General features: G+C 43.1%; 1 protein-coding gene and 1 long non-coding RNA gene across 2 annotated transcripts; both read right to left on the minus strand.

The window, feature by feature from the left end:
- Positions 1-8,573: 8,573 nt before the first annotated feature.
- LOC112220618 lies at positions 8,574-11,375 on the minus strand. The gene is made up of 3 exons (XR_002948882.2): positions 11,210-11,375; positions 10,996-11,113; positions 8,574-10,807 (listed from the first exon to the last, which is right to left on the minus strand). It is a non-coding gene; the product is annotated as an uncharacterized LOC112220618 (long non-coding RNA).
- Positions 11,376-15,839: 4,464 nt separating this feature from the next.
- LOC112220472 (histamine H2 receptor-like) lies at positions 15,840-17,225 on the minus strand. The gene is made up of 2 exons (XM_024382343.1): positions 16,092-17,225; positions 15,840-15,850 (listed from the first exon to the last, which is right to left on the minus strand). Exons 1-2 carry the CDS (start codon positions 17,212-17,214, stop codon positions 15,840-15,842), a joined length of 1,134 nt encoding a protein of 377 aa, XP_024238111.1. The 5' UTR covers positions 17,215-17,225.
- Positions 17,226-22,626: the final 5,401 nt, after the last annotated feature.

Consider the following 22,626-nt stretch of genomic DNA (forward strand, 5'->3'; position numbering starts at 1 on the left):
CAGTCAACTGGTGCAATGCTGTATTCCTCATTTCACCTGTCACATCATTTTTTAATTATGAAACTTACTAGTTGTCCCCAGTCATGTGGTGTTTGTTTACAAGCACACAACGACGAGAGACCAGAGCCTTGTGAGTCACTCACTGTTGTGCAGCACGAGCCAGGTGATCGAGTTACAGTATGGAATTTACAGCTAAATCTTTTGCCAGCTAAATCTTTTATAACTTTTTAAAATGTGCTAAATGCTCTGCAGTTGTGCATTTGGTCTGCTAATTTAGCAGCTAGTTAGCTATCTAGCTAGTGGTTAGCTTCTTCCAAAATCAAGCTTCGCTTGGTATCTGCAGAGAATCCCCTCCTGGATTAAGAGCTTTGCTGTCTAATATTTGTTTTTTGTTGTTAGCAGCATTTTTGAGTAAATTGTATAACATTATGAACTGGGATGTCTGTCCTGCAAATAGTTTAGGTCAGAGACAGTATAAAATGTTCACAATGCACTTGATATCATTTAGTTAGCATTCTCTATGGGATTTTACATGTACTTTTTAGCATAGCTAACCTTTGAATTACAGAGGCTCAGTGGGGTTTGAAAATAGTGCCCCTTGTGTTCAGGGTCTGTATGACAATCTGGGTACTACCCAAGCCTAGTCTCTGTGTGTGTGTGTGTGTTTATGTTTGTTTGTATGTGTGCGTGTGTGTAGCCTACGTGTGTGAGAGGAAGGGGACATTAAAGAACAAGTATAAAGACACTAAACTTGTTTTCTTTGTTTTTTAAAGTCTTGACTTTAAACATGGTTGAAATGACCAGTGTTGTTGGATAATGCAGAATCCCAATCTCTAACACAGAGAAGCCCTCTGGACAGTGATAGCTCATCGTTCCAGTGATTTAATCACATGCTGGAATGTATGAGTAGAATAGAGAGAAAGAGAAAGAGAGAGAGAGAGAGAACAAGAGAGAGAGAGAACGAGAGAGAGAGGAATGTGTAGAGAGATAGTTGTGAGAGAGGGAGAAAGGGAGGGAAGAAGAGAGAACAAGAGAAAGATGGATAAGTAGAGAGATAGAGTGTGAGAGAGAGAGAATGGGAGAGAGATAGTGAGAGAGGAAGATATAGGCTTGGCTTTGCTGTGATAAATAGCCCAGGCTCTCTCTATTGCATTAGCCCGGCTAACCGATAGATTGCAGTCCGAATGGGCAGAGACACATACAATAGGTTTCTCATATAAAGTTGCATATTAAATTCCTTCACAGGACTGCACCCTGTAAGCATGTTTCAGGGAAAAAGGAAAGAGAGACAGATAATAGATAGTGGAAAGAGAGGGGGAGAGAGAGGAAAAAAAGGCTGATTTAGGAAAAAAGAGAGAGGAAAAAGAAAGGAAGAGAGACTGAGATGGAGAAGCACAGGGTGGGAGGGTGAGGGGAGAAAATATTCTGTCTGTAACTTTCTTTCTTTGTACATCTTGTACATACCGGTATGTGTGTTTTGTGTTCTCTCTAAACATCTATGTGTGTTCCTCGCTGTTCTGTGTTATTGCTAACAACCTCTTAATTGCTTTCTAACTCATTAAGATGCTGATGTTTTAATAGTAATTAATCCATCATTTGTCCATATGCAAATATGGACCATAGAGAGTTCTTCTCCAAACAGTATCTGTCCCTTAATCCAGTGTTAATGCAGAACCCTAGTGGAAGGAGACAATGTGAAGCTGCTTCACTGTTAATTGCTTACTAACTACATTTAATTACACGTCTATGACTGTGGGAGTTGGCTCATCAGAAAAAAAATAGCTTCTTGAAGTTGATTGGAGTTCAACTAAACAATCCATCCTTCTAAATCTTTCAAGGGAATCCATCCTAAATGTTTTGGAAGATATCTTGGTGTTTGTAAATGTTCAACAAATTATGGTGTCAAGTGTGAATTGTGCTACATAACTCCACTATCTGATCTCTGCCTATGTCCCAATCTGTCTTTTTGTCTGGTCTCCTTTCGTTCTCTCTCTCCCTCCTTCCCCCCGTGCTCTCCACCCCTCCTCTCTCCAGATCTTATTAACTCATTAACTTTTTTCATTATTTTTAATAAAAGATGAGTTATGACTCCAGCCTCTCTGGGGCGCCGTATCCTTCCTCTTTCACTGTCTTTCACTTCTACTGCTCTCCTCCTCTCGTCCCACTCTTCTCCTGCTCTCCTCCCCTCTTCCCACTCTTCTCCTGGTCTCATCTGCTTCTTCCTCTAAGGCCTAGATTCAATCAGATCAAGCATAAAGCCGGCGATAGCAGACACCCGTTTCGCGGATGTTTTGGAATTGCGCTGGAGTCGTCAAATCGGTGAGCAGTCGCTTTTGGGCCATCACCAGTTACCACAGCCACAAAGTCATAAACCCCGCCTATTCCCACAATTTCTCTTTTTAAAGGGGAACTGCACCCACTGATTTGGCCTTTTTTCTTTAGTGTTTCTCCTCATGGAATGCTGACGGCTATGTCAGAAGCCAAACTAGAGTTGGTACAGCCAAGAGGCACCCATCTGTTAGAACGTTGCCCTCAGCTGTTCCCCACCCCGCCCCACTCAATCACAACAAACAATCAAAACTAACAAGTTCAATAACTACAGGCAGATGTATGGTGATGTGCTGGCGGAAGCTTTCAACGGGTCAGTATCCTACAGAGTAACACGAGAAGAATGCAGTTGATGAATTTATGTAGGTATTCTAAACTACGTGATTCGATAGTTTTCAAATGTAGTAACAGGTCCATGTGGGATAAACAACCCTTTACATAATACCATAGAAGCAGTGTTGTGCTAATATAACTAATGTGCACCTTTCCCATTTCATTGACATTCCCAGCTAGGTAACTAGCTAGTTAGGTAGTTAGCTAGCTAGTTAGGTAACGTCAGCTATGCTAGCAATGATAGTGATAATGATTATGAAAATGTACAAAACCAGATACTACTAATCAGCAGTCTATGGTCTAGCTACCAGTATACTCACCACCATTCCAACCACCTATTCCGTCCGCATGGCAGGGTACTAGGGTCCTTTCGCAGGGCATGCAAACCAGAGTTGGCTGTGGTCAAGCCCTATAGAGATTTTCAGTCTCAAGCGGCCGTGATCCTTTGGGGGCAGATGAAACAAAGGAGCCTCAATCATGAAGCGAAGCAAAAGGGGCCGAGGTGCGACTTGCACATGGAGGTTGGCAAAAGGGGGCATGAATTGTTGACATAATTATAATCCAAACCCAACCTTAATTTACTCATTACTCCAAACTTTAGACGAGACTGACTTAATGACCAAAAATGATCCTATTTACACTTTATAGTCAATTTTGGCATTGAAAAAATGTTTCTGACTCATATCGATGCTAACCCTAACCCTAACCCTAACCCACATTGGCTGTTTTTAAAGGGATTAGTTGTTTTTTAGGGTCAGACGCTCTTTTAAAATCTGATTTTAAACCTATCCCTAAACTTAACCCTAACGTTAACCACACTGCTAATCTTATGCTTAACCCTAATCTTTAAAAAAATGAACCATGCATTTTTACGATTATAGTCAATTTCGACTTTGTGGCTGTGGTAACTAGTGACATCCCTCCTCTGGAGATCATTGTCACAGAAGCCACACCCGCCTCACTCTCGTTAGAAGATCAGAACAAGGAAGTGTAGGCTATATAGAAATGAATAGGGAGTGAATGTTATTTACAGTATTATAAGGGTTACATGGAGAATATCAGACCTCTCTGAAATGAAAATGGATGACCCTCCTGTGTACCCAAAATAATAATTAAAACACAAAGTGGAAAGCAGAGAACATGTCTACTGTTTACCCTCACTTCTTGGACAGACCAGGGCCTAAGATATGCCATCTTAGAAACTGTTCTTCATCCTGTTAGCGTTTCATGGTAATGCAGGAATTTTTATAGCACACGTGGCTGCGGACCAGGAGGCTGTGGGCTTGCAGACCACCGTGGACAAGAGGAGGGGTGGAAATATCTCCTTTATAGTAAATTAATCTATCATTGTATTTGCAGGTCCGAGAAAAAAAATGGCTTTTCATTAACATTCTAAGTCATTTTACGGATTAGAGGAATCTTTTTTAATACCACACAAATGACTGAAATCACAGAGAGATAGGCCTATGTGCCCATCTATTCATATTTCTCCAATGTCAAATCGGTGTGTCTTGTTTGCAACGAAACGGTCCCTGTTTGCAAATAACAAAATCTGAGACATCATTAGGAATCTAAGCATGGTCATTTCAAAAGTTAGGCCTACCTTTCCACCTCAGACAGAGTAAGCCTACCAATGCAGAAAAAAACATACGCTTTAATTAACTACTGGCTACTCTTCTTCTGTGGTTTAACCCAACGAGAGGTCACAAGTGTTTCCCTAAAAGCTGTCTGGGTTTAAACATCTTCTATTGTGCAGAAAGTGAATAGCTTAATCTATTGACAGTGAGAGAATTAGATTACTTCCCAAGCCAAGTCATGTTTTTGTCTCCTTGGCTATAGAACATTGTAGCTCAGCCTCTGAATGCCAAAGAAATGAAACAGTGATATTCTCATATGCACTGGAGTCACAACAGCTTGTTTTTAGCATAAAGCATTGCGGACCGAAGCGCTGTTATAAATCACTTTATATTTTCGGATCTGTTTTATTTTCTTAAAAAGCTTAAGCTAACAAGGGGTAGGTCTGTGCAGGTCTATGGCATACCTTCTCATACTCACACAATTCCAGTCTTGGTTTTCACTTACCTTCACGGAGGTAGGCTATATAAAGAGTGCATGGTGGGTAGAGGAATTGACCGACAAAATCTATAGATGTAGCAGCCTATAGCCTAATTTCGTCTGTCAAACAGGTAGGCCTACCTTATGTGCCTAAATAGGAAGAAATAGGCTCCAACACAAAGCCCTCCTGTTGTTCGTAAAGTCTAAAATAAAGACGGTTGAAATGCCTTCTCAGCACCACAAATGCTTCTTCAAGTTTCAGCACCACAATGTAAGTTACTCAAATCTGCCTTTTTGTGAGGTAGAGGTCGACCGATTATGATTTTTCAACGCCGATACCGATACGATTATTGGAGGACCAAAAAAAGCCGAAACGATTAATCGGCCTATTTGTATTTATTTATTTGTAATAATGACAATTACAACAATACTGAATGAACACTTTTATTTTAACAAAATATAATACACCAATCAAATCAATTTAGCCTCAAATAAATAATGAAACATGTTCAATTTGGTTTAAATAATGCAAAAACAAAGTGTTGGAGAAGAAAGTAAAAGTACAATATGTGCCATATAAAAAAGCTTACGTTTAAGTTCCTCGCTCAGAACATGAGAACATATGAAAGTTGGTGGTTCCTTTTAACATGAGTCTTCAATATTCCCAGGTAAGAAGTTTTAGGTTGAGGTTGTTATAGGAATTATAGGACTATTTCTCTCTATACCATTTGTATTTCATATACAGTGCCTTGCGAAAGTATTCGGCCCCCTTGAACTTTGCGACCTTTTGCCACATTTCAGGCTTCAAACATAAAGATATAAAACTGTATTTTTTTGTGAAGAATCAACAACAAGTGGGACACAATCATGAAGTGGAACGACATTTATTGGATATTTCAAACTTTTTTAACAAATCAAAAACTGAAAAATTGGGCTTGCAAAATTATTCAGCCCCTTTACTTTCAGTGCAAGCAAACTCTCTCCAGAAGTTCAGTGAGGATCTCTGAATGATCCAATGTTGACCTAAATGACTAATGATGATAAATACAATCCACCTGTGTGTAATCAAGTCTCCGTATAAATGCACCTGCACTGTGATAGTCTCAGAGGTCCGTTAAAAGCGCAGAGAGCATCATGAAGAACAAGGAACACACCAGGCAGGTCCGAGATACTGTTGTGAAGAAGTTTAAAGCCGGATTTGGATACAAAAAGATTTCCCAAGCTTTGAACATCCCAAGGAGCACTGTGCAAGCGATAATATTGAAATGGAAGGAGTATCAGACCACTGCAAATCTACCAAGACCTGGCCGTCCCTCTAAACTTTCAGCTCATACAAGGAGAAGACTGATCAGAGATGCAGCCAAGAGGCCCATGATCACTCTGGATGAACTGCAGAGATCTACAGCTGAGGTGGGAGACTCTGTCCATAGGACAACAATCAGTTGTATATTGCACAAATCTGGCCTTTATGGAAGAGTGGCAAGAAGAAAGCCATTTCTTAAAGATATCCATAAAAAGTGTCATTTAAAGTTTGCCACAAGCCACCTGGGAGACACACCAAACATGTGGAAGAAGGTGCTCTGGTGAGATGAAACCAAAATGGAACTTTTTGGCAACAATGCAAAACGTTATGTTTGGCGTAAAAGCAACACAGCTCATCACACTGAACACACCATCCCCACTGTCAAACATGGTGGTGGCAGCATCATGGTTTGGGCCTGCTTTTCTTCAGCAGGGACAGGGAAGATGGTTCAAATTGATGGGAAGATGGATGGAGCTAAATACAGGACCATTCTGGAAGAAAACCTGATGGAGTCTGCAAAAGACCTGAGACTGGGACGGAGATTTGTCTTCCAACAAGACAATGATCCAAAACATAAAGCAAAATCTACAATGGAATGGTTCAAAAATAAACATATCCAGGTGTTAGAATGTTCAAGTCAAAGTCCAGACCTGAATCCAATCGAGAATCTGTGGAAAGAACTGAAAACTGCTGTTCACAAATGCTCTCCATCCAACCTCACTGAACTCGAGCTGTTTTGTAAGGAGGAATGGGAAAAAATTTCAGTCTCTCGATGTGCAAAACTGATAGAGACATCCCCCAAGCGACTTACAGCTGTAATCGCAGCAAAAGGTGGCGCTACAAAGTATTAACTTAAGGGGGCTGAATAATTTTGCACGCCCAATTTTTCAGTTTTTGATTTGTTAAAAAAGTTTGAAATATCCAATAAATGTCGTTCCACTTCATGATTGTGTCCCACTTGTTGTTGATTCTTCACAAAAAAATACAGTTTTATATATTTATGTTTGAAGCCTGAAATGTGGCAAAAGGTCGCAAAGTTTAAGGGGGCCGAATACTTTCGCAAGGCACTGTACCTTTGACTATTGGATGTTCTTCTGGGCACTTTAGTATGGTCAGTGTAACAGTATAGCTTCCGTCCCTCCCCTCACCCTTACCTGGGCTCAAACCAGGAACACATCGACAACAGCCACCCTCGAAACAGCATTACCTATGCAGAGCAAGGGGAACAACTACTCCAAGTCTCAGAACGAGTGACGTTTGTAACGCTATTAGTGCGCACCCCGCTAACTAGCTAGCCATTTCACATCGGTTACACCAGCCTAATCTCGGGAGTTGATAGGCTTGAAGTCATAAACAGCTCAATGCTTGAAGCATTGCGAAGAGCTGCTGGCAAAACGCACAAAAGTGCTGTTTGAATGAATGCTTACGAGCCTGCTGGTGCCTACCACCGCTCAGTCAGACTGCTCTATCAAATATCAAATCATAGACTTAATTATAACATAATAACACACAGAAATACAAACCATATGTCATTAATATGGTCAAATCCGGAAACTATTATTTCGAAAATAAAACGTTTATTCTTTCAGTGAAATACGGAACCGTTCCGTATTTTATCTAATGGGTGGCATCCATAAGTCTAAATATTCCTGTTACATTGCACAACCTTCAATGTTATGTCATAATTACGTAAAATTCTGGCAAATTAGTTCGCAACGAGCCAGGCAGCCCAAACTGTTGCATATACCCTAACTCTGTGTGCAATGAACGCAAGAGAAGTGACACAATTTCCCTAGTTTAATATTGCCTGCTAACATGAATTTATTTTAACTAAATATGCTGATTTAAACATATATACTTCTGTGTATTGATTTTAAGAAAGGCATTGATTCGTGCAACGATTATGCTTTTTTTGCAAATGCGCTTTTGTTAAATCATCCCTCATTTGGCGAAGTTGGCTGTCTTTGTTAGGAAGAAATAGTCTTTACAGTTCGCAACGAGCCAGGCGGCCCAAACTGCTGCATATACCCTGACTCTGTTGCACAGAACGCAAGAGAAGTGACACAATTTCCCTAGTTAAAAGAAATTCCTGTTAGCAGGCAATATTAACTAAATATGCAGGTTTAAAAATATATACTTGTGTATTGATTTTAAGAAAGGCGTTGATGCACATTGGTGCAACGACAGTGCTTTTTTCGCGAATGCGCTTGTTAAATCACCCGTTTGGCGAAGTAGGCTATGATTCAATGATAAATTAACAGGCACCGCATTGATTATATGCAACGCAGGACAAGTTAGATAAACTAGTAATATCATCAACCATGTGTAGTTAACTCATGATTATGTTAAGATTGATTGTTTTTTTACAAGATACGTTTAATGCTAGCTAGCACCTTACCTTGGCTCCTTGCTGCACTCGCCTGCCATGCAGTTTCCTCGTGGAGTGCAATGTAATCGGCCATGATCGGTGTCCAAAAATGCCGATTCCCGATTGTTAAAAAAAACTTGAAATCGGCCCTAATTAATAGGCAATTCCAATGAATCGGTCAACCTCTATTGTGAGGTCAATAACGCTGATAAATAATCCTACATCATGGGCAAGAAACACACATCGATATATAGCTTTATCAGCAACTCCTTCTAAAACACTGAGACATATTAACATTTCATCAATTTCAAATGACATGACCCTCCCCTGGACTAGATGTAAAAGCACTATACCCTCCTCTTTAAGACTTCTGAGTGGCGCAGTGGTCCCTGGTTTGAATCCAGGCTTCAATCCATCTCTTACTCAAATCCTAATGAAATCCTACCTTACAACTCAAGTTCCGGTGTTGAAACTTGTAAACCAGGCTGCATGGGATTTCTGTTAATGCAACTCCATGAACATTGGCAATGTTCACTTTAGGTGTAATGCCGGGAGCCACTTGTGGATTTGACAGCTCTAAAGCAGTTCCACCTTTGACACACCTAAACAACGGCTATGCGGATGTTGGCTAAAGCGGATCTGATTGAATAAAGCCCTAAGACCCAAACTGACCTCCATATTGTAGTTGAGAACAGTCACTCGTATCTGCCCATTCCCCTCACGTACCTCTATATCAGTAGGCATTCTTTAGACATGATTCATGTGCTTTGTCGACTCGACGGATGGATTGTGGAAATGGAGAACACTGATTGTAGCCTGCTGTGGTTAGAAATGAGATGACAAATATCAGATTCCAAGACCGTTTCTGCCTCATCAGAACGTTTGTAGACACATCTCACTCACAAGTCTCCTCCTTGGGACAGTCATTAAGGTTGATTGAGCGCCCAGTTTCTGTCCTTGAGTTTTGTAGGCCTGACATTGATTTTAGTTTCAAATATTGTATATTTCTACAGACTGGGTTGAATTTTCAATATAACTTAGTTTATTCTAATTAAGAATGGTCTATTTTATTTTGGGTAGATGTTTGCTATGTAAAATTATCCTTACTGTATAGCTGTCTCTGTAGACCTAGCTATGAGGTTAGCACTAGCCTACTAGCATACCCGCTAATTCTTAAACAGTGTATTTCTTAAAGGTATTTCAGTGCCAGCTCAATGCTGCTTCTGTAAGCGACAGGAGGTTAATGTGTGCAGACCGGTGTGGCGGTAGGCCACGGATGGTTTCTTGGAACTGATGGCTTTTATGGTTGTCTGTAGATGGAGTACATCGAGTTGACGCGTCGGGGACAACTGTAGCATTTGAGCTTTTCTCCTAACCTGCTATTTTAATTTTCCTAACCTGCTGCGTTAGTTCTCATAACCTGCTGCGCAAAGTCACTTCCATCTAGCCACAATCGTATAAGCCATCAGTTGTGAGAAACCATTAGTACCAGCACACCGGCAGGTTGGGCCTAAGCGACTGGCTGTTGATGTGTGCAGACCAGCAATATGCCACATTTCTTTACAAACTAAAAACCTCTGTTAATTTATGTTCCTTTTTTTTCAAGAACTTTACTTTTATTTTTCATCCTTTTTGTACAAGGTTCTGAATAGGCTTCCATGAGAGAGCTCATGAAGCAAATAAATGCTATACTATTATTAGAATCCTTGACTACTGTGGTAAATACCATTTACTGCACCACTCCACCCCCGCCATTCAGTACCATCCCTGGATGTAGGGGGCATACCTTCACAACCTTACAAAAACAGAGATGGCACTCTGGTTAGAAATGACAAATATTGGATTCCAAGACATGTTTTAGTCTAGTATATGTACACACACATACATGTATAACAACATCATAGAGGACACATATACAGTAGCTGCACAATCATACAATTCCTCATAAAGATGAAACACTGTCAAAGAATGTTTTTTTTATTTTTCTCTCAGAAGACTGATTATTTTGATATAAATTAAATAATTGCTAAGCGTCTAGTCTCCTTGTCAGGTTGTGGTATCATATTCCATTGATTGGGGGCAAAGTATCTGCTACATTGGAAGCTTAACCTCAGGTTCATACGACTAACAGCAGTGGTTAGAGTCCACTACCAAGCTGGGAAGAGAGTTTTAGTCTTTCTGTCTCTCTGTCCATCCCGTGATAATTCTTTCCAGGTATCAGTGTTTGAGAACAAAGTGACTCGTGGCTTCCCCCAGTCACTGCTCATTGGTTGAAGGGATAGAAATAGACTCTGATAAAACATTTTTGGTTGGAAGTCCTCTGTATCCTTGTTCTGGATTGCCTGTGATATTTTGGATGAGTTCCTTCACATTCGTAGCCTGCTCTCCTTTCTGGAGATGGCCCAAATAGTCCCTGTGTCCTGGAGGAGAACATAGAGTAGTGGTTCACTTTTATGAACATTTTATTGGAAAGGAAAAAGGCGCAACGTTTTCTCACCGTAAAAAAAAAACTTCTTATGTTATTTGTGTAACTATTACAAGATTGAAGTTTTGGCTTTCATCCATGGCCTTCTTATGAACTCATGAATAACTTCAGGGTGTGTCTTACTTGTCAGTGATGTGATTGACCCCTGGGCTAGGTGTGTGGGTCAGGCTGGCTGGGCTCAGCGTACATGACTGGTGGGACACTGAGTCCTCCTCACAGTTAGATGCAGGGTCAGCAGGATCTGACACACAGGACACAGAATGGTATAAGGTATCAACTGTTTAATAATACAAATTATTATACAGATAATGTTGTGCTTTTTTAGCTCTTCCATTACCTGTCGTTGCCGTTGGCGACAGCGGCCCCGTTGCTGTGCTGAGGAGACGGCGTGGCCGTTCCTCTGCTGACTTCCTGTAGCATCATACCTGTCTCACTTGGCCCCGCCCTGCAGGAAGAGGTGTGTCCACACAGCAGATCCACCTCCCCTCCACATACTTTCCCCCCACCTGAGAGGGATACAAGACCAGAAGACAATAATTGTATATTCTGTCCACCCAGTCTCACCATTGACAGAGTCAGTAATAAATTAAATTGATTTTTATTTGGATTTCATGTAATGGACATACACAAAATAGTCCAAATTGGTGAAGGGAAATACTTGTTTCAAAGAATTTTTTTTTTTTTTAAACTGAAAAGTTGTGCACCCATATGTATTCACCCCCTTTGCTATGAAGCCCCTAAATAAGATCTGGTGCAACCAATTACCTTCAGAAGTCACATAATTAGTTAAATAAAGTCCACCTCTGTGCAATCTAAGTGTCACGTGATCTGTCACATGATCTCAGTATATACAGTGCCTTGCGAAAGTATTCGGCCCCCTTGAACTTTGCGACCTTTTGCCACATTTCAGGCTTCAAACATAAAGATATAAAACTGTATTTTTGTGAAGAATCAACAACAAGTGGGACACAATCATGAAGTGGAACGACATTTATTGGATATTTCAAACTTTTTTTAACAAATCAAAAACTGAAAAATTGGGCGTGCAAAATTATTCAGCCCCCTTAAGTTAATACTTTGTAGCGCCACCTTTTGCTGCGATTACAGCTGTAAGTCGCTTGGGGTATGTCTCTATCAGTTTTGCACATCGAGAGACCGAAATTTTTTCCCATTCCTCCTTGCAAAACAGCTCGAGCTCAGTGAGGTTGGATGGAGAGCATTTGTGAACAGCAGTTTTCAGTTCTTTCCACAGATTCTCGATTGGATTCAGGTCTGGACTTTGACTTGGCCATTCTAACACCTGGATATGTTTATTTTTGAACCATTCCATTGTAGATTTTGCTTTATGTTTTGGATCATTGTCTTGTTGGAAGACAAATCTCCGTCCCAGTCTCAGGTCTTTTGCAGACTCCATCAGGTTTTCTTCCAGAATGGTCCTGTATTTGGCTCCATCCATCTTCCCATCAATTTTAACCATCTTCCCTGTCCCTGCTGAAGAAAAGCAGGCCCAAACCATGATGCTGCCACCACCATGTTTGACAGTGGGGATGATGTGTTCAGGGTGATGAGCTGTGTTGCTTTTTTACGCCAAACATAACGTTTTGCATTGTTGCCAAAATGTTCAATTTTGGTTTCATCTGACCAGAGCACCTTCTTCCACATGTTTGGTGTGTCTCCCAGGTGGCTTGTGGCAAACTTTAAACAACACTTTTTATGGATATCTTTAAGAAATGGCTTTCTTCTTGCCACTCTTCCATAAAGGCCATTTGTGCAATATACGACTGATTGTTGTCCTATGGACAGAGTCTCCCACCTCAGCTGTAGTTCTCTGCAGTTCATCCTGAGTGATCATGGGCCTCTTGGCTGCATCTCTGATCAGTCTTCTCCTTGTATGAGCTGAAAGTTTAGAGGGACGGCCAGGTCTTGGTAGATTTGCAGTGGTCTGATACTCCTTCCATTTCAAAATTATCGCTTGCACAGTGCTCCTTGGGATGTTTAAAGCTTGGGAAATCTTTTTGTATCCAAATCCGGCTTTAAACTTCTTCACAACAGTATCTCGGACCGGCCTGGTGTGTTCCTTGTTCTTCATGATGCTCTCTGCGCTTTTAAGGGACCTCTGAGACTATCACAGTGCAGGTGCATTTATACGGAGACTTGATTACACACAGGTGGATTGTATTTATCATCATTAGTCATTTAGGTCAACATTGGATCATTCAGAGATCCTCACTGAACTTCTGGAGAGAGTTTGCTGCACTGAAAGTAAAGGGGCTGAATAATTTTGCACGCCCAATTTTTCAGTTTTTCATTTGTTAAACATTTTTGAAATATTCAATAAATGTCGTTCCACTTCATGATTGTGTCCCACTTGTTGTTGATTCTTCACAAAAACATACAGTTTTATATCTTTATGTTTGAAGCCTGAAATGTGGCAAAAGGTCGCAAAGTTCAAGGGGGCCGAATACTTTCACAAGGCACTGTATACACCTGTTCTGAAGGGCCCCCGAGTCTGCAACGCCACTAAGCAAGGGTCACCAACAAGCAAGCGGTACCTATGAAGACCAAGGAGCTCTCCAAACAGGTCAGGGACAAAGTTGTGGAGAAGTACAGATCAGGATTGGGTTATATAAAAATATCAGAAACTTTGAACATCCCACGAAGCACCATTAAATCCATTATTAAAAAATGGAAAGAATATGGCACCACAACAAACCTGCCAAGAGAGGGCCTCCTACCAAAACTCACGGACCAGTCATAGAGATAATTAATCAGAGAGGCAACAAAGAGACCAAAGTTAACCCTGAAGGAGCTGCAAAACTCCACAGTGGAGACTGGAGTATCTGTCCATAGGACCACTTTAAGCCGTACACTCTACAGAGCTGGGCTTTACGGAAGAGTGACCAGAAAAAAAGCCATTGCTTAAAGAAAAGAACAAGCTAACACGTTTGGTGTTCACCAAAAGGCATGTGGGAGACTCCCCAAACATATGGAAGAAGGTACTCTGGTCAGATGAGACTAAAATTGAGCTTTATGGCCATCAAGGAAAACGCTATATCTGGTGCAAACCCAACACGTCTCATCAGCCCGAGACAACCATCCCCACAGTGAAGATTGGTGGTGGCAGCATCATGCTGTGGGGATGTTTTTCATCTGCAGGGACTGTGAAATTGAAATTGGTCAGAATTGAAGGAATGATGGATGGCGCTAAACACAGGGAAATTCTTGAGGGAAACCTGTTTCAGTCTTCCAGAGATTTGAGACTGGGATGGAGGTTCACCTTCCAGCAGGACAATGCCCCTAATCATACTGCTAAAGCAACACTCAAGTGGTTTAAGGGGAATCATTTAAATGTCTTGGAATGGCCTAGTCAAAGCTGAGACCTCAATCCAATTGAAAATCTGTGGTATGACTTAAAGATTGCTGTACACCAGCGGAACCCATCCAACTGGAAGGAGCTGGAGCAGTTTTACCTTGAAGAATGGACAAAAATCCCAGTGGCTAGATGTGCCAAGCTTATAGAGACATACGCCAAGAGACTTGCAGCTGTAATTGCTGCAAAAGGTGGCTCTACAAAGTATTGACTTTGGGTGGGTGAATAGTTATGCACGCTCAAGTTGTCTGTTCTTGTTTGTGTCACAATAAAAAAATATTGGTGATAGTGGTAGGCATATTGTATAAATCAAATGATACAACCCCCCCCCAAAAAATTAATTTTAATATCAGGTTGTAAGGCAACAAAATAGGAAAAATGCCAAGGGGGTGAATACTTTTGCAAGCCACTGTAGCACTCTCGTCGGTAGCCGTGGACTTATTTGAAAGGCTGGTCATGGCTCACATCAACACCATCATCCCGGAAACCCTAGACCCACTCCAATTCGTGTACCGCCCCAACAGATCTACAGATGACGCAATCTGAAATACACTCCACACCGCCCTATCCCAACTGGACAAAAGGTGCACCTATGTGAGAATGCTGTTCATTGACTACAGCTCATCGTTCAACACCATAGTGCCCACGAAGCTCATCACTAAGCTGGGACTAAACACCCCCCCTCTGAAACTGTATCCTGGACTTCCTGGCGGACCACCCCCAGGTGGTAAGGGTAGGCAACAGCACATCTGCCATGCTGATCCTCAACACTGGGGTCCCTCAGGGGTGTGTAATTAGTCTCCTCCTGTACTCCCTGTTCACCCATAACTGTGTGGCCAAACAAGACTCCAACACCATCATTAAGTTTGCTTACGACACCATAGTGGTAGGCCTGATCACTGACAACGATGAGATAGCCTATAGGGAGGAGGTCAGAGAACTGGCAGTGTAGTGCCAGGACAACAACCTCTCCCTCAATGTGAGCAAGACAAAGGAGCTGATCGTGGACGACAGGAAAAGGCGGGCTGAACAGGCCCCCATTAACATCGACGGGGCTGTAGTGGAGCGGGTAGAGAGTTTCAAACTCCTTGGTGTCCTCATCACCAATAGGTCCAAACACACCAAGACAGTCGTGAAGAGGGCACGACAAAACCTTTTCCCCCTCAGGAGACTGAAAAGATTTGGTATGGGTCCCCAGATCCTCAAAAAGTTCTACAGCTGCATCGAGAGCATTCTGACCGGTTGTTTCACCGCCTGGTCTGGCAACTGCTTGGCATCTGACCATAAGGTGCTAAAGAGGGTAGTGCATACTGCCCTGTACATCACTGGGGCAAGCTTCCTGCCATCCAGGACCTATATAATAGGCGATGTCAGAGGAAAGCCCATAAAATTGTCAGAGACTCCAGTCTCCTAAGTCATATACTGTTCTCTCTGCTACCACACAGCAAGCGGAATTGGAGTGCCAAGTCTAGGACCAAACAGCTTCTAACACCAAGACATAAGACTACTGAACAATTAATCAAATGGCCACCGGACTATTTACATTGACCTGAACCCCCATTTGTTTTGTACACTGCTGCTACTCAGTGTTTATTATCTACTTCACCCCTACCGACATATACAAATGACCTCAACTAACTTGTACCTCTGCACACTGACTCGGTACCGGTACCCACTGTATATAGCCTTGTTATTGTTATTTTATTGTGTTATTTATTTTTTAATTTTTTTACTTTAGTTTATTTAGTAATATTTACTAAATTTCTGTGTGGTTCTTAACACTTCTTGAACTGCACTGTTGGTTAAGGGCTTGTAAGTAAGCATTTCACGGTAAGGTCTGCACTTGCATTTGGCGCATGTGACAAATAAAGTTTGATGTGATGTGATTTGATTTGATTAGACACCAGAAAAAAAAGGCTTTTGGAGTCATGAGTTATTGTGTATGTTCCTTCCCAGTGTATGTTGTCTTTTCCCTTGTTCCTTTTACCTGTCATGAATGTGTTGGGGCATGGTGGCCGGCCCCTCCCCCTGCTGTAGCCGTAGTAACCGCAGCGCAGCAGGCGAGCGTAGGCGGACCTAAAGTCTCTGTTTAGGGCAGCGTAGAGCAAAGGGTTCAGAGCTGAGTTGATGTACCCCAGCCACTGCACCACTGGGTAGGCTGCTGGGTAGTTCTGCTTCTTCAGACCCATAATGGTAAACAGGGTGAAGTAGGGCAGCCAGCACACCACGAAGACCCCGATCACTGCTGCTAGAGTCACTGTGGCTTTGTGTTCCCGTAGAGCCACCGCTGTTACTGAGGTGAGTTGACGAGGGGCTGACGAGGAGCTGTTGTTGTTGTTAAGTCTGGGGCGCGCGTAGATGATGCGCCTGGCCTGCGCCCGAGCGATGCGAAGAATACGGTGGTAGGTCCAGCACATGATCAGCAGGGGGAGGTAGAAGGTTAAGGAGGAGTCCACAACAGCGTACGATGGGTTCAGCTCAAAGTTACACTCTGTCATGTTGTCCCCCTGGCCGCGATTCTGCACGTTGCCGTCCACCGTGTTCCATCCCAGGTGGATTGGCAGGAATGACACTGCTAGCGACACCGCCCACACCAACGCCATAGCAAAGGCAACTCGCCTCGGCAACACTAGTGAGGAGTATCTAAGGGGCGCGGTCACGGCCAGGTAGCGGTCCAGGCTAATGGCCAATAGCGTGAGGATGGAGGCGGTGCACAACATAACATCCAATGAGATGTAGATGTTGCAGATGGTCGGCCCCAGAGGCCAATCGCTGAGCTGGAGGAGGGCGGAGAAAGGCAGGACAAGCATGCCAAGCAGCAGGTCAGTGATGGCGAGGGAGACGATGAAACAGTTGGTGAGGCAGCGGAGACGTCGTGTGGCGCAGACGGCCAGACAAACCAGGACGTTACCACAGACTGTCAGCAGGATGAGCAGGGACAGGAAAACACCGAGTATCACCATAGACAGCATCCTCACTGGAGTCCCAGTCCCAACCCTAACCCCTCCCTTACACCCAGTCCCAACCCTAACCCCTGCCCTACAACAACTCAGTCCGGACTAGTGGATAAATCCTTTAGAGAAGCTTCATCTGGGTGTGGCTGTATCCATACTGATGTACGTGGATGGAGATTCATCTGTGTGTTTGAGCTATTTTCCTTGGTATGTTTGTGTATATTTGATATATATGTATATGTCCAATTGCATTGGTTTCTGGATGGAGAGGTCAGTGTATCACAGGTCCTCTGAGTGAAGGGGCGATGAGGAGTCCGATGGTTGGTCCAGAATGTGACGATGGGCTGTAGAACACCGCCCTCTGTTGGTGACTGGTCCACACTGCTCCATGTTATCCATATCACTCAGCTTTCTTTCGCATTCAGGTCACAACTTCATCTAAAAACACAGAGCAACAGAAAGTCAGACAGCCCCAAAAACAAAGTAACATGGCCACTATACTGCAAGGAGATACTTTACAGAGCTACTTACAAGTGCAAGTACTTCCACTATCAGAAAATGGGAAGCAAATTTAAGCAAATGGCAGAAGACGAATATTGCTCACTTACTAAGCTATCAAGATTAGTGAGATGGAAAATGAGGGCAGCAGTTACACATGTCTAGTGGTGGAATATTCAATAAGAGAGACTGATAAGATAACCTGTGTGTGTGTGTGTGTGTGTGTGTGTGTGTGCGTGTGTCTGTGAATGTGCGTCAGTAAGTCGCAAGGGGTGTTTGCTCTCCCTCCCTCTTCTGCTTAAATGGACATTTGGGACATGCTCCAGATTTGGAATGTAGAAGTCTAATCACTCAAACAGTATATCATTTACCACCACATGGCTAGAGTGGTAGAGGGGTTGGGGGAGGGATAGAAATGGGGGGGGCAAGGGTGGTGGAGAGGAGGGTGGAGCGAGAGAGAAAGGGGAGAGATAAGAAAATAGGAAGAAAGACAAAAAGATATGAAGAGATTATGTTTGCCTTGACTCTGAGCACATATGGAAAGGCACTAAATTGAAGACTCATCTCTTCAGACAGACTTATTTCTCAGATCCCCCAAACACACATGCATTCTCACCATAACATATACCTCTACCAATCACACACACACACACACACACACACACACTCTCGCTCTCTCTCAGATTCATCCACTCTATGTTTTACTGGGGGACTCTTGGCAAAGCTTCTTTCCCATAGTGTATGTCCATATCTGGGCAACCCCCAATGTCTATTGCTGTCCTGACAGACCCCCACGGCAGACTGCCTTCCCACAGACAAGGCACAAAGGGGTGTGTCTGTATGTCTGTTTGACTCACAGTCTGTGAGAAAGCATACAGTGCCTTCAGAAAGTATTCAGACTCCTTGGATTTTTCCACATTTTGTTACGTTACAGCCTTATTCTGAAATTGATTAAATAAATAAAAATCCTCAGCAATCTACACACAATACTTCATAATGACAAAGCGAAGGCAGTTTTCTTTAAGAATTTTGCTAATTTATTACAACTTTAAAACAGAAATACCATATTTACATAAGACCCTTTGCTATGAGACTCAGAATTGAGCTCAGGTGCATCCTGTTTCCATTGATCATCCTTGAGATGTTTCTACAACATCCCCACCTGGGGGAAATTCAATTGATTGGACTTGATTTGGAATGGCACACACCTGTCTATATAAGGTCCTACAGTTGTCAGTGCATGTCAGAGCAAACACCAAGCCATGAGGTAGAATGAATTGTCATTAGAGCTCTAAGACAGGATTGTGTTGAGGCACAGATCTGGGGAAGGGTGCCCAAAATAATTCTGCAGCATTGAAGGTCCCCAAGAACACAGTGGCCTCCGTCATTCTTAAATGGAAGAAGTTTGGAACCACCAAGACTCTTCCTAGAGCTGGCCACCCGGCCAAACTGAGCAATCTGAGGAGAAGGGCCTTGATCAGGGAGGTGACCAAGAAACCGATGGTCAATCTCACAGAGCTCTAGAGTTCCTCTGTGGAGATGGGAGAACCTTCCAGAAGGACAACCATCTCTGCAGCACTTCACAACTCAGGCCTTTATTGTAGAGTGGCCGGACGGAAGCCACTCCTCAGTAAAAGGCACATGACAGCCCGCTTTGAGTTTGCCAAAAGGCACCTAAAGACTATCAGACCATGAGAACAAGATTCTCTGATCTGATGAAACCAAGATTGGAGGAAACCTGGCACCATCCCTACGTGAAATCATGGTGGTGGCAGCATCATGCTGTGGGGATGTTTTTCAGCGGCAGGGACTCGGTGACTAGTCAGGATCGAGGCAAAAATGAACGGAGCAAAGTACAGAGAGATCATTAATGAAAACCTGCTCCAGAGTGCTCAGGACCTCAGACTGCGGCGAAGTTTCACCTTTCAACAGGACAACAACCCTAAGCACACAGCCAAGACAATGCAGGAGTGGCTTTGGGACAAGTCTTTGAATGTCCTTGAGTTGCCCAGCCAGAATCCGGACTTGAACACGATCAAACATCTCTGGAGAGGCCTGAAAATATCTGTGCAGCAAATCTCACCATCCAACCTGACAGAGCTTGAGAGGATCTGCAGAGAAGAATGGGAGAAACTCCCCAAATACAGCTGTGCCAAGCTTGTAGCATCATATGCAAGAAGACTTGAGGCTGTAATCGCTACCAAAGGTGCTTCAACAAAGTACTGAGTAAAGGGTCTGAATACTTATGTAAAAGTGATATTTCAGTTTTTTATTTGTAATAAATTAATAATACATAATAAAATAACATATTATTAATAATAAACAGTTTTTGCTTTGTCATCAAAAACATTTCATGCATTTTAGAATAAGGCTGTAACCTCAGAAAATGTGGAAAAAGTCAAGTGGTCTGAATACTTTCCGTAGTCACTGTATATCTGAGATACAGTACCTACTGCATCCCTCATCCTCCACATACAGTACAACCCTCGTTCTGCCAGTCACATTCTGTTAAAGGTCCCCAAAGAAAACACGTCCCTGTCGCTCCTCTTTTCAGTTCGCTGCAGCTAGCGACTGGAACGAGCTGCAACAAACACTCAAACTGGACAGTTTTATCTTCATCTTTTTCTTCAAAGACTCAATCATGGACATTCTTACTGGCAGTTGTGGCTATTTCACGTGATATATTGTTGTGTCTACCTTCTTGCCTTTGTGCTGTTGTCTGTGCCCAGTCATCTTTGTACCATGATTTGTGCTGCTACCATGTTGTGCTGCTGCCATGTTGTGTTGCTACCATGTTGTTGTCATGTGGTGTTGCTACCATGCTATGTTGTCATGTGTTTCTGCCTTACTATGTTGTTGTCTTAGGTCTCTCGTAATGTAGTGTTATGGTGTCTCTCTTGTCGTGATGTGTGTTTAGTTCTATTTTTTTTTTTTTAATCCCAGCCCCCGTCCGCGCAGGAGGCCTTTTGCCATTTGGTAGGCTGTCATTGTAAATACGAATTTGTTCTTAACTGACTTGCCTAGTTAAATAAAGTGTCATTCAAATAAATGAATACAAATACATATTCAGTACATCTGTTTTCAAAGAACTATTGTGTTCACGTTTCTCTATGTGTATTTCTGAATTGATTTGACTTCGGTATCTTATCGGTGTGTGTTGGAATTTGAGAGAGAAAGTGTATGATATGATTGTCTAAAATATGAACACAACACCTAAATACAATCGAGAACAGATATAGCCCTTGGTTCACTCCCGACCTGACTGCCCTTGACCAGCACAAAACATCCTGTGGCGTTCTGCATTAGCGTTGAATAGCCCCCGCGATATGCAACTTTTCAGGGAAGTTGGGAACCAATATACACAGGCAGTTAGGAAAGCAAAGGCTAGCTTTTTCAAACAGAAATTTGCATCCTATAGCACAAACTCTAAAATGTTCTGGGACACTGTAAAGTCCATGGAGAATATGAGCACCTCCTCCCAGCTGCCCACTGCACTGAGGCTAGGAAACACTGTCACCACCGATAAATCCACTATAATTGAGAATTTCAATATGCATTTTTCCTAGGCTGGCCATGCTTTCCACCTTGCTACCCCTACCCTGGTCAACAGCCCTGCACACCCCCACAGCAACTTGGCCAAGCCTCTTCCATTTCTCCTTCACCCTAATCCAGATAGCTGATGTTCTGAAAGAGCTGCAAAATCTGGACCCCTACAAATCAGCCGGGCTAGACAATCTGGACCCCTACAAATCAGCTGGGCTAGACAATCTGGACCCCTACAAATCAGCTGGGCTAGACAATCTGGACCCCTACAAATCAGCTGGGCTAGACAATCTGGACCCCTACAAATCAGCTGGGCTAGACAATCTGGACCCCTACAAATCAGCTGGGCTAGACAATCTGGACCCCTACAAATCAGCTGGGCTAGACAATCTGGACCCCTACAAATCAGCTGGGCTAGACAATCTGGACCCCTACAAATCAGCTGGGCTAGACAATCTGGACCCCTACAAATCAGCCGGGCTAGACAATCTGGACCCCTACAAATCAGCCGGGCTAGACAATCTGGACCCCTACAAATCAGCTGGGCTAGACAATCTGGACCCTCTCTTTCTAAAATGATCCGTTGCAATTGTTGCAACCCCTATTACTAGCCTGTTCAACCTCCCTTTCGCATCGTCTGAGATCCCCAGAGATTGAAAAGCTGCCGCGGTCATCCCCCTCTTCAAAGGGGGAGATACTCTAGACACAAACTGTTACAGACCTATATCTATCCTACCCTGCCTATCTAAGGTCTTTGAAAGCCAAGTTAACAAACAGATCACCGACCATTTCGAATCCCACTGTACCTTCTCCGCTATGCAATCTGGTTTTCGAGCTGGTCATGGGTGCACCTCAGCCACGCTCAAGGTCCTAAACGATATCATAACCGCCATCGATAAGAGACAATACTGTGCAGCTGTATTCATCGACCTGGCCAAGGCTTTTGACTCTGTCAATCAGCACATTCTTATCGGGCAGACACAACAGCCTTGGTTTCTCAAATTACTTCCTCGCCTGGTTCACCAACGACTTCTCAGACAGAGTTCAGTGTGTCAAATTGGAGGGCCTGTTGTCCGGACCGCTGGCAGTCTCTATGGGGGTGTCACAGGGTTCAATTCTCAGGCCAACTCTCTTCTCTGTATATATCAATGATGTCGCTCTTGCTGCTGGTGATTCTCTGATCCACCTCTAAGCAGAGGCCACCATTCTGCATACTTCTGGCCCTTCTTTGGGCACTGTGCTAACTAACCTCCAGATGAGCTTCAATGCCATACAACTCTCCTTCCGTGGCCTCCAACTCCTCTGCAATGCAAGTAAATCTAAATGCATGCTCTTCAACCGATCGCTGCCCGCACCTGCCCGCCCGATCAGCATCACTACTCTGGACAG

The sequence above is a fragment of the Oncorhynchus tshawytscha genome, linkage group LG21 (genome assembly GCF_018296145.1).
Source record: "Oncorhynchus tshawytscha isolate Ot180627B linkage group LG21, Otsh_v2.0, whole genome shotgun sequence".
Classification (NCBI taxonomy): domain Eukaryota; kingdom Metazoa; phylum Chordata; class Actinopteri; order Salmoniformes; family Salmonidae; genus Oncorhynchus; species Oncorhynchus tshawytscha.

Bases quoted from the DNA above. Each gene is read 5' to 3' on its own strand.
- LOC112220472 (XM_024382343.1), bottom strand. From the start codon at position 17,214: ATGCTGTCTATGGTGATACTCGGTGTTTTCCTGTCCCTGCTCATCCTG.